At 41.0% G+C, this 16,248-nt stretch overlaps 1 protein-coding gene across 1 annotated transcript; it reads right to left on the reverse strand.

The window, feature by feature from the left end:
• Positions 1-704: 704 nt before the first annotated feature.
• Positions 705-15,678, reverse strand: LOC134457451 (gastrula zinc finger protein XlCGF57.1-like). Its single transcript, XM_063209464.1, has 4 exons — positions 15,627-15,678; positions 5,610-7,098; positions 3,998-4,149; positions 705-803 (listed from the first exon to the last, which is right to left on the reverse strand). Exons 2-4 carry the CDS (start codon positions 7,066-7,068, stop codon positions 705-707), a joined length of 1,710 nt encoding a protein of 569 aa, XP_063065534.1. The 5' UTR covers positions 7,069-7,098; positions 15,627-15,678.
• Between the last annotated feature and the right edge of the window lie 570 nt (positions 15,679-16,248).

The raw sequence follows: 16,248 nt of genomic DNA on the forward strand, positions 1-16,248 counted from the left end.
TAAAAGGGTATGAGTAGCTATCTGTAGTTTTTTATCATGAAAATTACATTGTGAAATTTGTTCTATGAGCCTAAGCTTTTCCAACAAATTAAAAATTGCATTTTGAAAGAAGTTTCCAATGTGAAACTAAATTTAGTCTTCAAAAAACTTTTTTCCCCAAAACATGAACCTGAAAAGGGGGGTCGTCTTATATTCAGGATCGTCTTATATTCGGGCTAATACGGTACTATTAACTGCATCCAATGATGAGTTTAATTCAAAGAATAAAACTGCAGACAAAGAGAATATCAAAATAATTTCAGACATATTAAATCGTTAAAACAATAAAACTGCAGTCATTATCCCCCTAGAAAATGTGGGACATAAGGCACTTCATAGAAATTTTAAAATTTCACACAGAATAAAAATAATGAAATGGCTGAGTATAAACACACACACACACACACACGCACACACACACACACGCACACGCACACGCACACTCACAGCCAAGGTGACTGAACATTGTTGTATCTGTAACATTCATGTCCTCATGTACATATTGTGAATGGCAGACATAAATAAAGTAGTTCAAATGTATGTGTGTGTGTGTGTGTGTGTGTGTGTGTGTGTGTGTGTGTGTGTGTGTGTGTGTGTGTGTGTGTGTGTGTGTGTTTAAGGTTAGGCTGGTACATTTACTGTGGTGCCAATGAGGTGTCGGCAGTCTACAAGTCGTACGCTGACTGGCCTGGTAGATGCAGCAGTCCTCCTCCTCCCCTCTTTCCACTGCACGTCAGAGGCAGCAGGTCCACACTGGCAGAATCCTGCGGAGAATCCATAAACTTAACATACAACACACTCAACTCTACCAAAGTAAACGTAACTGGTTGCTGAATTCTGAAAGAAATATTATTTTAAAAAAGAAAGGACAACACTCCTTGCTAGTAGTCACTGTTTGACGTTAATCGCCCATCAGACGTTTCGGCCTTTAGCTTCTTCAGTGTCAAGCAAAAAAACTCCAAACAGTGACTGATAGTGCTGTCCTTTCTCTCTAGAATCCTGCAAATAGCAGTCAAAAGCTAAAGGTACCATACGTTTTTGGTTAAATCTTGGTTACAGTGAGGAGAATAAGTATTTGATCCCTTGCTGATTTTGTTGGTTTTCCCACTAATAAAGACATGATCAGTCTTTAATGTTAATGATAATATGTATTCTAATATGGAGAGACAGAATATCAAAAAGAAAATCCAGAAATTAACTCTAAAGAATATATAATAATTGATTTATATTTAATTGCGGGAAATAAGTATTTGATCCCCTGCCAACCATTAAGAGTTCTGATCCCGCAGATCAAATGGCACTTCCAATCAACTTGTTATCTGAATTGAACACACCTGTTAATAGTAACCTGCACAAAAGACACATTGAATCGGCAGAATCAGTCCATAGAATCAGTCAATCAATCAAACTAAACTCGCCAACATGGGACAGACCAAAAAGCTGTCAAAGGATGTCAGGGACAAGATTTTAGAACTCAATAAGGCTGAAATGGGCTCCTGGATATTAAAGAGCAAACTGTTGGTGCATTTCTTCCCAATTTTAGGACATACAAAATGATCATCAATCATCAATCTTAGGCCTGTCTCTGGTTCCATACAAGATTTGACCTTGTGGGAATTTAATAACCAGAAAAAAAAGGAGATAAAGCACCTTAAAACTGTATGGGAGGAGCTAGGAAATTATCTCAAGGCAGCTGGGACCTCAATCACTAAGAAAACTATTGGAAACACTTGATACCACAGCAGATTAAAATCCTGCAGTACATGTATGGTACCCCGGCTTCAGAAGGAACCTGTTCAGGCTCACCTGAGGTTTGCCAATGAACGTCAAACTGGATTAGGATATGATTGGGAGGTGCTGGAATCAGATAACACCAAAATCAAACTGTTTGGCATTAACACAACTCTATGTGTTTGGAGGAAGAGAAATGCTGCCTATGATCCCAAGAACAACACCTTCTCCAACATCATAAATGAAAGTGGTAACATTATGTTTTGAGGTTGTTTGTCTGGCCAAGACACAGGACAACTTCACATCGTCAAGAAATGGATGGAGGGAGACATGTAAACGTACAATGCTGCATGCCAACCTCTTTCCCACCACCACTAGACTGAAGGTGGGTCATGGATTGGCCTCCCAAAATGATAATAATCCATAACATACAGCCCAAGCAACGATGGAGTAGCTCAAGCAGAAGCACATGAAGGTCATGAAGTGGCCAAGACAGTTTCCAAACATTAACCCTATAATAATCCTGTGAAGGGAACAGAAGTTCCCATTTGGCAAGCTACAGTCATACAACCTAAGTGATTTAGAGATGATCTGCAAAGAAAAGTGGACAAAAATCCTTTCTAATATACCCACAAACATTGTCATTAACTGAAAGAAACATCTGACCTCTGTATGAGAAAACAAGGGCTTTGGCACCAAGTATTTTGTCTTTTTTGACTAGAGGGGTCAAATACTTATTTTCCTCAATGGAATACAAATCAATTAAAATATATTCTTCAAAGTTATTTTCTGGATTTTCTTTTTGATATTCTGTCTCTCTATATTATAATACATTTTATCATTAACATTATAGAATGATCATGTCTTTATTAGTGGGCAAACCAACAAAATCAGCAAGGGATCAAATACTTATTCTCCTCACTGTATATAAACGTAGTTCTGGAGGAAGTTTGAGAGTGATTGACAGCTGTCATTACTAGCTCCCGCCTTTGCACAAATTTAAATCCCTCCTTCCCTCTGTCACCTGTCATGCGCAAAGGCTGTCCGAATTGTCCCATTACCTCCCACTACTCCTCCATTTCAGCACATCACCCAGCTACAATTCCCCTATGGGGCACCAGTCACTCCCTTCTACTTCCAATCCATGGGGCTGTAACTCGCAAAATTTTGAATGGAAGTGAATGGAGCGAGTCAAGCCAAATCCTGATTCCGTTTGGCATGTGCTCTGGGTTTCACATAATGATAGCAATGAATTTTAGAGGTTTAGATTGGCGTCGTAAGACCGCTCATTTTCGGCAGGCAAGCATGCTTATTTTTTATTTTGTGCGAAACTGGCCAAGAGACTACAACGTAAGCCTCAAGTATTTGACGTGAACCACAAGGCTGAAGGTGCACAGCCAGCCCTGCCGCTGCACCGCGGCTGAAGTGACTGCGCGTCAGACATGCGACCTCTGTTGTGTAGTCCAAATAATGACATATTTTTGCACGCACACAACTAGCTTGACAAGTGAAGTTGACAATCACAACATTGGTTATTAATTCTGAGGTACAGCATATGTGTGATCTAGGGAGTAACGTGAGGTGGATCGGAAAATAATTTTAATCACTCCGTTGCAGCCCAGTCCAGCCCAGCCCAGCCCAGCAAAGTTTGTCTTCCACACCCCCACGAGCTGCCCGGAAGGGGCGGAGACTTAGGTACCCCATACACCCCCACATCTCCCCTGTCGGCCTCCCTGGTGTGTGCATTCTCTGTCTATTGACTTTGGATATTTTTCTTCCTCCAAGCAGGTGTTGGCAGTCCACCAGCTGACTAACTTCAGTAAATAATAATAATAATAATAATAATAATAATAATAATAATAATAGATTAAAATGTACTCAGAGGGTGCAGACCTCCGCGGAGGAAGCTGTTTGATAGAACATTTGAATATGTTACACCCTTATCTTTATCAAGTCTTTCCTCCTTGTTTTTGTGGAGTTAGAAACTGGAATGTCAGAATTCACCCTATCCCGCAAGAACCTGTTTAAAAAGTTCTTGAAAATTGAATTACTTGTTCGTTGAGTCATTTCCAACAACTCCACAAAATGCAATCAAAATCCATTCATAACCTTTTGAGTTGACTGCTTTTTTAGTTGACTGCTGACAGACAGACAGATAGACAGACAAACAAACCAATGCAACAGAAAACATAACCTCCTTGGTGGAGGTCATAATACTAAAGCTTACCTTAACCTTGACCTTGTATGCGTTTCCCACTCCAAGCAGGTGTCTGCAGTCCACCAGTCGTACGCTGGCTGGCTTCAGTGGTGGCTGTAGAGCACTGAGGCCTGGGGGACGAGGGGAGGACACGGCCTGGGAGACAGGAGGAGCAGCGGAGGCTGTATGGAACACAACAGGAAGACTATATTGTCATTATACATTAAGAACACAACTCATTGAGTGCCAGCCATTTTCAAGTTCAGAACCTTCCAGTGCCAAGCTTTTTTCAACATTTGGGTGTTTTTTCAAGAGCCATGAAAAATGTAGTTCTTTGTCCATGTGAACAACAAGCATGCCATAGGAAACTTCAGGCCCCACCCCCATAAAAAAAACACAATTGACTTGATATCAAGTCTTTGGCGCTGTGCCATACATTCTGAAAAGGCGCGTTTTCAAGTCCATGGCACTCAAAGAGCTAAGAAAGTCATGGATATTTTTGGAAACGCATCAATTTTATCCGCTCGTTTACACGCAAACAGTTTTAGAATGCGCATTACAAAATTCTGATTTGATAAATATCCCATTTAGGGGGCAACAACAATGGAGTTCTTAGTTTTATTCACATCATAAGGTCCATCGAAATATCCACATTTAAAAAATATCCTCTACTATGTTTCATTCTTTCATGCAGATTACTGTCCATCCATTAATTTAGTCACCACATGGGTGTCAGGTGGAGGAGCAGAGGCTGTAAAGCACCCAACACCAAGCCTTAATTGTCATTATACATTAACCCAGTAAGACACAGCCCCTGTTATGAATTAGCTGTAACCAGAATGGCAATGACCCAATCATAATATATTACTAAAGGCCCTGTCTACCGTCATAGTGGTGTAGCACTGTGGTAGTAAACGTTTCCACTTCCAGTGACTCTTACAGAAATCAAACAGTGTTTGATATTTGCGACTGGAAATAGAACGTCGGGCATTGTCTCGGTCGCTGCTAGCAGCGACCAGATTGACAGTTGCGATTCTCTTCTAGTGTGCGGTGCACCCCGACGCCAAAATCGGAAACACAATCGCTAGTTGTGTAGTTTGAGCCTCGCTTAAGTGTGCGTATATAAGAATTTAATTAATATTCCATAAGAAGGCATCACAATGGGAAATTCCATCCTGCCATGTTATAAGGGGCTATGCTTCACCCTTTCATGCAGACTTATCAATTCATTCATTCATTAATTCATTGATTTACATTGCAGAACGAGATTTAAAGCTACTCCATCATGTCAGCAATACCCTGCACAACTGCACCATGGAAGGAGAAGGGTAGGGAAGAACAAGGATAATTAGGCCATGGGAAGTTAAAGGGTCAGTATGCAATGCAGTCGTTTAGTTTAAAAAATGTAAGCTGCCAAAATGTACAAAGAAATGAACTGATCTTTACCAGTACAGTAGGCTATGTTTTGCAGCCAACAATTTTGATTATATTATTATTACATTTGATTAATTTATTATATTTCTTATATATTATTATTATAGTTTGGCTACATTTTGTAATGTAATTGTAATTTTACAATGACGACAAGGTTATAACAGGGGCTATGGGAATAGAGATCAAACAATGTAAAATGCTGTCTCACCAGAAGGGCTTTGCTTCTTGTGACATGCAAGGACACCAGCTCTGGTTTGTTGTTGCTGTGTATGTTGCCTTGAATGGTGCTTCAGATACTGAGATGCTGAGTGTTTGCTCTTTGTATGTTCTTTAGGATCGCCAGTGTGAACCCTCATGTGACACTTCAAATGGGATGATGTCATAAAGGCCTTATCACACTTGGAGCAGCTGTAAGGTCTCTCTCCCGTGTGAATCCTGACATGGACTCTCAAACGGCACGACTGGGAGAACTTCTTCCCACAATGCGTACAATGATACAGTTTCTCCCCAGTGTGAACTTTCATGTGACTCTTCAGATACTGAGATATGGGAAAGCTTTTACCACATACTGCACAGACAAATGGTTTCTCTGTGAGGTGTTTTCTCTTTGTATGTATTTTGAGATCACTAGACGTGCTGAAACAACTTCCACATGTGCTGCAAGTATAAGACTTTACTCCGGAGTGTTTCCTCTCTGTATGCCTCTTCAGTTCACCCGATGAGGCGAAGGATTTTTCACAGGCGTTGCAGCGATGAGGTTTTTCCACAGTGTGATTTCGCAGCTTGTGATGTTTAAGATAGCTAGGTGTCACAAAAGCTTGTCCGCAAATGTCACACGCGTGAACCTTTTCTCCCTTGTGTTTTCGCTGTGTGTGACCGTTAAGGTCCGGAAGGAGGGCGAAATTCATTCCACACACAGTGCAGTTATATGGCTTTTTATTTCCACTGTGTTTTCGCTGCTTGTGAGACTTCAGCTCGGTAGATGTTGAAAAGCTCATTCCACAGTCTAAGCAAGGGTGTGGCTTTTCCCCAGTATGAACTCTCATGTGACATTTCCAATGGCCTGATGTGATGAAAGTCTTATCGCACATCGAGCAGCTGTAAGGCCTCTCTCCTGTGTGAATCCTGACATGGACTCTCAGATGGCTCGACTGGGAGAACTTCTTCCCACAATACGTACAATGATACGGTTTCTCCCCGGTGTGACTTTTCATGTGAGTGTTCAGGTGAGGTTTCTGAGCAAACGACTTGCCGCACTCTTTGCAAGGATAAGGCTTGTCTCCCGAGTGAAGCCGCAAGTGGAGTTTCAAAGAATTAAATCTCAAAAATGTACTTTCACACTGTGTGCACTTATGAACTTTTTCCCCATTGTGCGTTAATTGGTGACTTTTTAATGTCTGCTGAGTATGGAATCCTTTCCCACAGAACGTGCAAATGCAAGGTTTCTCTTCAGAGTGGGACTTCATGTGGACGAAAAGTGTTTCTTTAAAGGTAAAACACTTTGCACACTTGGGACATTCAAAAGGTTTTTCGCCAGTGTGAATTCTACCGTGATTCACGAGTGTTGTGTTTCGACTAAAAGCTTTCCCACAGTCTTTGCACACGTGTCGTTCCTTCTGGGGAAGGGGTGTGTGCAGCGTGTCATCACTGCTATCCTCCATCTCCATCTCACTGACTGATGTGTCACAAACAGGGAGCTGGCAAACAACAAAACAAAACAAAACATGCACAACGTCAGACAACATGACCCAATCAAAATCAATCAATATACAACTCAATCAAAAATTAAGGACTTCAATGATGCCCAAAAATGAGTAAAATGCTCTATTGAAGTAGAAACATAGGCAACACTTTATAACTATGTCTGCTTAGTAAAGACTAATTTACTAATGATGAGCGAAACATTAACAAATGTTTTTATCATTAACTAAGTTTTATTAATGCTCTATAAAATATCTACAAATAATATATACAAGATTTTTACATACCTTATAACAGAGACACACTGTCACCTCATCTACAGTAATGCCAATCATAAAAACACATATCGCTTACGGATATCACATATGGACGCGTCTGGTATCGAAGATCAGCCTAAGCACAAAAGAGGCTCCAGCTATGAGCTCTCAAGAATAAATAAACATACCACAGGGGCACCTAAGTCACGCCTTTCTACTTCCGAGCCGTGGGGCTGAAGCTCTCAACATTTTTAAATGGGAGTAAATGGAGCGAGTCAAGCTAAATCCTCATCCCGTTCGGCATATGCTCTGGATTTCACACATGATGGCAGTGCATTTTTAAGGTTTGGATTTGCGTCGTAAGACCACTCATTTTCGGCACGCAAGAAAGGTTATTTTAGCTTTTGTGCAAAACTGTGTTAGAGACTACAACGTGCGCCTCGCATATTTGACGTGAACCGAGGCACAGCCAACCCTCCTGCTGCTCCAGTCAAAAGTTTTGGCTTTCCCAGCCCCACGAGCTGCCCGGAAGAGGTGGAGACTTAGATGCCCCATTCCAGACAAAGAAGTGTCATACTAAAAGTCCTGAACAGTCTATGGTCAGGCAGTGTTTCCCATACATTGAGGAAACTATGGCGGTCCGCCATAGTTTAAATTTGGCCGCCATAGTTTACGAAAATGTAAAAAAAAAAAAAAAATTTTTTTTTTTAACGATTTCCGTTTTTGTTAAAAACGATTTGAATTACGATTTCCTTCGCATTTTCCTCCTGGAGTACAAACCCCAACTCCGATGAAGTTGGGACGTTTGGTAAACAGTAAATAAAATCAAAATGCTATCATTTTCAAAACATTCAATCTATTCATTAGATGGAGAATAGTGAAAAGACAACATATTAAGTGTTAAAACCGAGAAAAAATATTGTTTTGGGGGACATATGTACTCATTTCTAATTTGATAAATCCAACACGTCTCAAAAGAGTTGGGACGGGGATCAGTGAAATTTAGTAAACATCCAAATAAGATAAAACAACAAAGAAGAACATTTCAAAATGAATTGTACTGACGGACAATATAGGTGTCCAGGTATAAGATCATCACAGAGAGGCTGAGTCACTCAGAATTAAAGATGCAAAGGGAATAATTACCATAGTTATTACATACATTTTTGAATTCCCTTTGATTTCCCACGATTGAGTGTATATAAGACATATTTTTGTTAATAAAATCATTGTATAGGTTCATGACATCATGAAATATATATTGGCTGTAGTCTCACTCTAATTCCTGGAGTGCTAGAGCTATTGAAAATTGACCATATTAAGAATGCTTAATGCATGAAAATGACACAGGGGTTTAACATTCTCCTAAGCACCTGAGCTCACTTGAAATAGACCCAGAAGACATGGGAAACTGTCCTTTGCTTACAGAAGTCAGCAGAAGTTGTAGAAGTCCATTCTTTTTGACAATAATAGAGCATTGCACATCCTGTGCTACAGTGAAAATGGACCATCCAACTTGTGTTAGTGCTAGCTTCAAAAGTCAGCCTCCATGATGGCATGCGGATGCAGTAGTGCATTGGTTAAGATGTTCTCACTCATCTGTAGAGTTAAATACAGTGCTGAATGGTATAAATGGGTTTTAAACAGCATGAAAAGCCACTCATGCATTATATTTTGGAGGGAGATCTTCGATTACTGCCACATAGTAAGGTCAAATTGCATTCTCTACTATGTTTTAACAGTTTGGCTCCATCATAAGGACCAGCATGTGATAAAATGGTGGGTTTTTGGTCAAGACCTGTCACACTGTAAGCACTACAGAAAGGAAAACATTGCAAAACATGACAAGGAATACACCCACCATTTAAGCTGGTGAAATCATGTCCAAGATAGGAATTAACACTGTTTTTTATATAAAATCATCTCATCGGTTAATGTATTTAACTGTTAAGTGTTGTCTTGTTTTGTTTTTAGTCTTCCTCGACATTTGCTGCCATTTATTGTCCCCGTCCCAACTCTTTTGAGACGTGTTGGATTTCTCAAATTAGAAATGAGTACATATGTCCCCCAAAACAATATTTTTTCTCGGTTTTAACACTTAATATGTTGTCTTTTCACTATTCTCCATCTAATGAATAGATTGAGTGTTTTGAAAATGATAGCATTTTGATTTTATTCACTGTTTACCAAACGTCCCAACTTCATCGGAGTTGGGGTTAGTAAATACATCCTAAAGAGAAAACCACAAGTGCTTGCAAGACAGAGGGATCAAAAGCCTAGTCAAGTTGTTGTAGTTAACTTGGGTTTAGGAGCAATATAAAAAACCTTCCGAGAAAGGACAGTTGGGATGAGTTTACTAAGACTCCCCAGGCTTTGTTTTACAGTTGTAATGAGTTAGGTGACAGGCCTTCATTGACACAGCAGTGGAGACATCGGGCTGCATATAGAAATGAATGTGTAATGAATGTGACTATAGACATAAATGTGTAATATGTGGTTCAGCCCTTTTAATGGAAGGAATTTTGAAAAACTGGCCCTGTGACCACCCCTTATGTGTGTACGCCTATGTGTGTGGGGGAAAAGGCATAGCCTACCCTCTTAGACCCTTTTTCTCTATGCGTTAACAATTTCACAGTGCTCTTAAATTCTTATCTCTGCTCCTATTTTGTTTTATTATTGTTTTCATTATATAGACCCCTGCATGAGGGACGAATGAAACTGTACGAATGATTCACTGTACTGCATTTTTTGACAATGACAATGTACTACTATTATACATGTCATGGGTAAAATCTTATGTAGCCTTATTTCTCAAAATATAAATGGCTGAAATGTAGGCCCAGGCCAATAGTTTCTCCATGCGCCAATGTCATACTGTACTCATTGTTTTGCATTTACGCTGTGTGAATACTACCCCCCCCAAAAAAAAGGCCCGCGTGAGAAGACACCCCCCGCCACGGAAAAAAAATCCCTGCTGCCCCCATAGTTTCCAAAATTTCTGTGGGAAACACTGGGTCAGGTCACCTCCAACTGCAGTATTTCTTAGTTACTTTTAATTAGCTTTCCTATCGAGAATTCAATGTTTCTTTTTCTTGAATATCGTCCTCCATAACCTCTATCTCTTGCTTGGCACCAGGCATCATCCAATACATTGATCCAAGATAATAAAATAGTGGAAATGCTGTGTGCCATATTCTGTGATATCTTTAATTTCAGGCAGATTGTGGCATTATTTTGAATTGCATTGTCTACGTCTGTTGTTTTTACTCAGTTCTCAGGCCAGGTTCCACTGTAATTGAATGAAGTACTTGGGTCAAAATGTAGGCCTAATCAAGTACAAGTAAAAGTATTTATTTTAAAACCTACTTAAAAAGTAAAAAGTAGGCCTACTCATAGAAGGTACTCAAGATACTTGAGTAAATGTAGCCTAATTATTACTTTTCCACCCCTGCTTTTACGCAATTACTAAAAACCTTTGCATAGTTGGATAGGACAGTAGTTCCTATCTTGTGGCCCAGGGTATTTTGCAGTCAAGGATGGAATTCAGGGCAATTATAGCCAACCGACTACCAAGTGTCCGTCCCAATATGCAACCTTGCATCCTCTTCTTGTGCTTGTGGCCTCGTACCAGGAAGTAGGCTAATACGTTGTGATGACAACATATATCACAAAAGCTCAATTGTCATCCACTTTCAAACAGGATGGTAAATGAAGAATAGTCCCCCAACATTGTTTTGGCTAGGCTGCTGACAGCAGGGAAACTAATTGTTTTCTCCACGGAGGCGGGGCATCAGCAAAACAAGACACGAGGCCACAAGCCCAAGTGGAGGACGCAAGGTCGCCTATTGGAATGTACCCCAAGTGTGTTCCCCCTCGGATTAGAGAGGGGCAGAAAAAGGATACCCATCAATGGGTAACGATAGGCCTGGCTTCAGCAACGGGACTCACTAGTTTGACGCCGTGTCGCCCAGGATGGGCGGGATTTGGGTTGTGCAGATGGGCGGGATTTGGGTTGTGCGTACTCAAGGATTTGGGAGCTTGTGCACAGCTAATTTCCAAACTTAGAGCGCTGATGCGTCTAATAGGCCTATGCCAGCAATAACGGACCTTCTGGACTCAAAGCAACTGAGCGCTTCTTGTAAAGATCTTGTCAAGATAAAGTTGCATCGGCCTAGGGTATGCATTTTTATTATTATTAGGTTACATGTTGGCCACCTACAAAAATAATTATTAAGATTAATTCATGATTCAAGGCAATTGCGAGCAAACTTGGAACTCTAATGCTTCTAATAGGCCTAGGCCTATGCCTCGTTTGCAATAACGGGATCTCAAGGGTACGTTTAACAAATAGGCTAATTAGGCCTAGTTGCTAATAAAAATGCGGTTGCATCAGGGTGCCGTTTGCAAAATTACTTGAATGTGTTGTTAACAGGGCTTCGAACCGGTTCAAGGAACGAAAACGAAAACCAGAAACTTTTTGTATTTTACAGGGAACAGAAACGAAACCGGAAACGTTATTATTTTTTATGTTCTGGAACGGGAACACTTGTTTAAAAATAATGGTAACCGGTTAATACCGGTTAATACCGTTCCTCAAACTAAAAAAAAAAGTCATTATTTTCCTGCGCACGTTACCATGACAGCTGAGGTTCACGTCCTGTGTGACATCAGCCATTCTCTGACTGAATGGAGAGAGAGCTGTAGATTACATAGTCTTCACTCCACATCTTAATTAAGAGAAACCACTGTCATACAAAAGGACAGAGTTTGCATTGCATTATTGTAAGACATTGCAGGGAAGTGCGTGTAAAGCGCACCGACAATGTTCGGCGTTATTGGGCATCCATGGCCGCTTCAAATATACACAAACTCACAATGTCCATCATAGTGCTCCCCGTGACCCAAGTCAGCGTGGAGCGCACATTTTCATCATTGAGGTTTATTCTCTGCTTCTCTGCTTAGGTCGTCCCTGAATGACAAAATTCTGGAGGATATTCTTTTCATCCGCTTGAATAAACAGTTTTGAATGTAGGCTGACTCATTTGCACTTCCGTCTTTCTTGGTTAACGTCAGTTAGGCCTATGGGGAGTAATCAGCTGACAGGAACGAAATTAACCGTTCCGGGAACAATATTTTTTGGTTCTAACCGGTTCGGGAACGTCAATTTATTGGTGGAACTCAGAACCGGAAACGTTATAATTCCGTTTCTGTTCGGAACGGAACGTTTGGAAAAAAATAACGGTTCAAAGCCCTGGTTGTTAAAATAACTTATAGGTCCACTAGTTCATTTGATGTGTAGCCTACTAGGCTACATCAACTGAAAACACGGCTGAATCTCAAATGATGCATTTGTGCACTTCAGTGTTCATGTTTCAGTGCGTCTGCCCGTATTAGTTACGCACTGAAACATAGTGCAGTGCACAAGTGCGCCATTTGCTTTTCTGCACCGTGGGGCAGCTGTTACTCTGAATGACGTAAGGCGCAAGTACAGCCCTCTCGGGCGACACGGCGTCAAACTAGTGAGTTCCTTCAGCAACGCTAGGGTAATCCCACAGCCTGCAAAAACTACAAAGTACACAGAGTAGGACTAATTCTTATTAAATAATAGCCCAAATATGGTAACAAGTCTTTATGTGCTTATGTTGAAAGTATAGGCCTACATATCAAATTCACTTTCCGAATGCACTACCAAGGGGGATTCCTTGTCTGATTGAAAATAGGCCTACCACACCTGGGCTATGCCCCAACCTCGCAGCCTTTCGAGAAATGCAATGAAAGAGTTTTTAAAAATCGGATGTTCACTTTTATGAAACATTCTTTATAAAACCTGATGTCTGCGTCTCACCAAAGATGTCATGCCCAATATCCTACCAGCGATTAAATCAGTAGGCCTATGCGATACGTTATGCTACTAATGAAATGGTTTACAATATTCGCCTGAAAACCCTGAATTTTGTCAACTTTTGGACCACAGTGGGGGAAGAGCGAATGGTCGCCTCCGTTGGAGATTCATCCATCCATAAAATGCGCTGTGTGTAGCCTACTATGAATATTTAAACAGAACCATGATTTCCCCTGCTGCTTATTATCTCGATGATGATTAACAAGCGAGATGAATAGCAATGCCTGTTGTCCGTAATAGCGCAGTGACCAGTGGCGTAACACAAACACTTGGGCCCCCCCTGCAAGATACTAGTGCCCCCCCAGAAGACGTCGCCGCAGCTGGGCAGCAACGCACCGGTTGGTAGTTTCTCTTTTTCTGAATAGCCTGCTGCAAAATGTGTAGCTGACTTGTTCCCGAGTCTCTCCACCCCATAAAAACCAGCGTGTGGACTCATTAGGGCTAGGCTACAATGTTATGACAGAGCTGCGTTTGAGGGAAAAGACGCACGGTGTTCTCTGTTTCTTAAATAGCCTACACTGTGTGCAGAATTATTAGGCAAACATGTTTTTTGACCATTTTGTCTTTTTTATGCATATTTTCCAACAGCAATCTATATGAACATGAAAACCTATTTGATTTAAGCATTCCAGGTCATGTATATTTGTAGGCTATAATAAGATGGGGGTGCGGTCGAAGGTGCCCAACACCTTATATCAGGTGTGCATAATTATTAGGCAACTTTGTTTTCTTCTGGGAAAATGGGCCACAAAATAGATCTAACAAACTCTGAAATGTCTAAAAACAATTTTGAAGTGTTCTAGAGGGATGTGGCTGTCTTGAAATTTGCAAGATGTTGGTCACGTTCGCACAGAACTATCAGATGCACCGTTACAAAGTCATCAGTCTCCTAAGAAATGTCACTGCCAAACATTGAGAAGAACTTAACGTTAAACTACAAAAAAATTATTACCCTGCAGTCCTATCATATTCCAGAACAGAAACCAACACAGAGTGTCCAGAAAAACAGGGTATTGAGCGCTCAGAGACATGGCCAAGGTAAGAAGGGATGACACCAGACAACCATTCAACAAGTTAATTAAGTCAAAATGGGGGGAAAAATACCTGGGGACAACATTTTCAAAGGTTTTATGGACCTGGGAAAGTGACTCTTGACAGACAGGGTGGATGAACCCATGGCTGGATCGTTTAGAGGGAGAAAATTGCATCTTTTACGAAGACAATGGTATTTATGCAGTAATCTGCTGGTATTTGAGTGGAACTCAGCAACTGATCTGAGTGTGCACATTACTGATCTAGCCATAGGCTCATCAACCTGGTCCATTAACAGTCACTTTCACTAGTTCATAAAACCATTGAAAAAACTTCTTGACCCAGTCTTGACTTAAGTTACTTGTTGAGTGTCTTCAGGTTTCAGTCTGTTTTACCTTGGCCATGTCTCTGAGTGCTGAATGTTCTTGTGGACACTCGATGTAGGTTTCAGTTCTGGAATATAACAGCACTGCAGGGTAATAGTTTTGTGGTAGTTTCATCTTCAATTCTTCTCAATCTGGCAGTTACTTTGTGAGCACATGTCATGTGACACTGATGGCTTGTAACGGTGACGGCATTAGATGGATGTGACCAATATTTCAAGACAGCCACACCCCTCTAGAAGACTTCAAAATTGTTTAGGCCTATAGTCTTTACGAGTTTGTTAGATCTCTTTTGTGGCTCATTTTCCCAGAGGAAAACAAAGTTGCCTAATAATTATGCACACTATTTTTTCCCTGATAGGCTATAGGGTATTGGGCTCCTTCTATCACACCGTCTCTAATATGTTTGACCTCGAATGCTTAAATCCAAATAGGTGTTCATGTTCATAAAGGGTGGTGGTGGAAAATATGCATAAAGTGGACGACATGGTCGCAAAACTTGTTTGCCTAATAATTCTGCACACTGTGTAGAACTTGTGCAATCCCACCCTACGACGCTCGCGGACAATTAGCGAAATCGAGCGTTTTTTTGTGGAGGATTGTGTGCGCGGACCGTTTATTTAACGGATTTTACAATTAAAAGTTAAATCACAGAGAAGAGCCATCAGCTCATTGACGACACAGATAGCCCTGTCTCGCGTAAGGGGGGGCCCGCCTTAAATGTCTTCGGAACTAGCCTACCCCCCAGCCAGCAACACCCCCCAAGCGGGGGTATACTTTACGGCCGTGACTTAAAGCGTAGTGAGTGACCAGTTGTTTAGGCCTAGCCTATTTTAACTCTAGATTAACGATCTGCATTTTGCGATGAGATCTAGCACGCGCATGCATTTATGTTAGTTGTACGATAGAGCATGAGTAGCCTATCCATTGATTTAGTTATTAAAACTTACCGGGTTCTTCGTGAGACAAATGACTCGACTGCGCGTGGTCCGCCTTGTTGATGAGAAGAACCTTCTTCGGATAGCCTACACACAGCGCCAACCACAGGCAGAGATGAGAGGCGTTCCACTTGGGGGGGGGGGGGGGGTTATGCAAAAGAGGCTATCAGCCTATACAGCCGTCTCCAAAAGAGTTGTCGCCTATCCATCTGTTTGGAGCAATAACAGCTAATAACCTGACTTTCAATTAATCACTTGGCTTCAGTTCAATGAGATATGGCGACATATTCGCTATTTGTAGAGCATATGTTTAACGTCATGAATCAATGATAAAAGCCCTCACACCTGCAGCAGCATGCATGCAGCTCCTCATAAGATCTGTATCCCATGTTTCACTTTATGCACCATTTTTCTTTTTTCATACTCTTCATCTCCAACACCATACAGTTTTGATGCTATCAGTTAAAATGGTTGATCTTGGGATCTTGACTTCAAAGTATTGAGTCCCATATAGCATTCATTTTTGTCAGATATAGGCCTGACATACTCTTGGCTGGCTTTTTTGAGACAGGACAGTGGGAGAGACTTCTTTGGTGTTAAAAGTGAAGAATTTGGAAAAAATACATGGTGCCTA

Source organism: Engraulis encrasicolus, chromosome 1, assembly GCF_034702125.1.
Source record: "Engraulis encrasicolus isolate BLACKSEA-1 chromosome 1, IST_EnEncr_1.0, whole genome shotgun sequence".
Lineage (NCBI taxonomy): Eukaryota > Metazoa > Chordata > Actinopteri > Clupeiformes > Engraulidae > Engraulis > Engraulis encrasicolus.

What these genes read in the sequence shown, in the direction of transcription:
- LOC134457451 (XM_063209464.1), bottom strand. Translation starts at nt 7,068, where the DNA reads ATGGAGATGGAGGATAGCAGTGATGACACGCTGCACACACCCCTTCCC. An exon ending in CAAGAAGCAAAGCCCTTCTG is followed by an intron (nt 4,150 to 5,609) that starts GTGAGACAGCAT and finishes TGTTCCATACAG; the next exon opens with CCTCCGCTGCTCCTCCTGTC. An exon ending in CATACAAGGTCAAGGTTAAG is followed by an intron (nt 804 to 3,997) that starts GTAAGCTTTAGT and finishes GATTCTCCGCAG; the next exon opens with GATTCTGCCAGTGTGGACCT.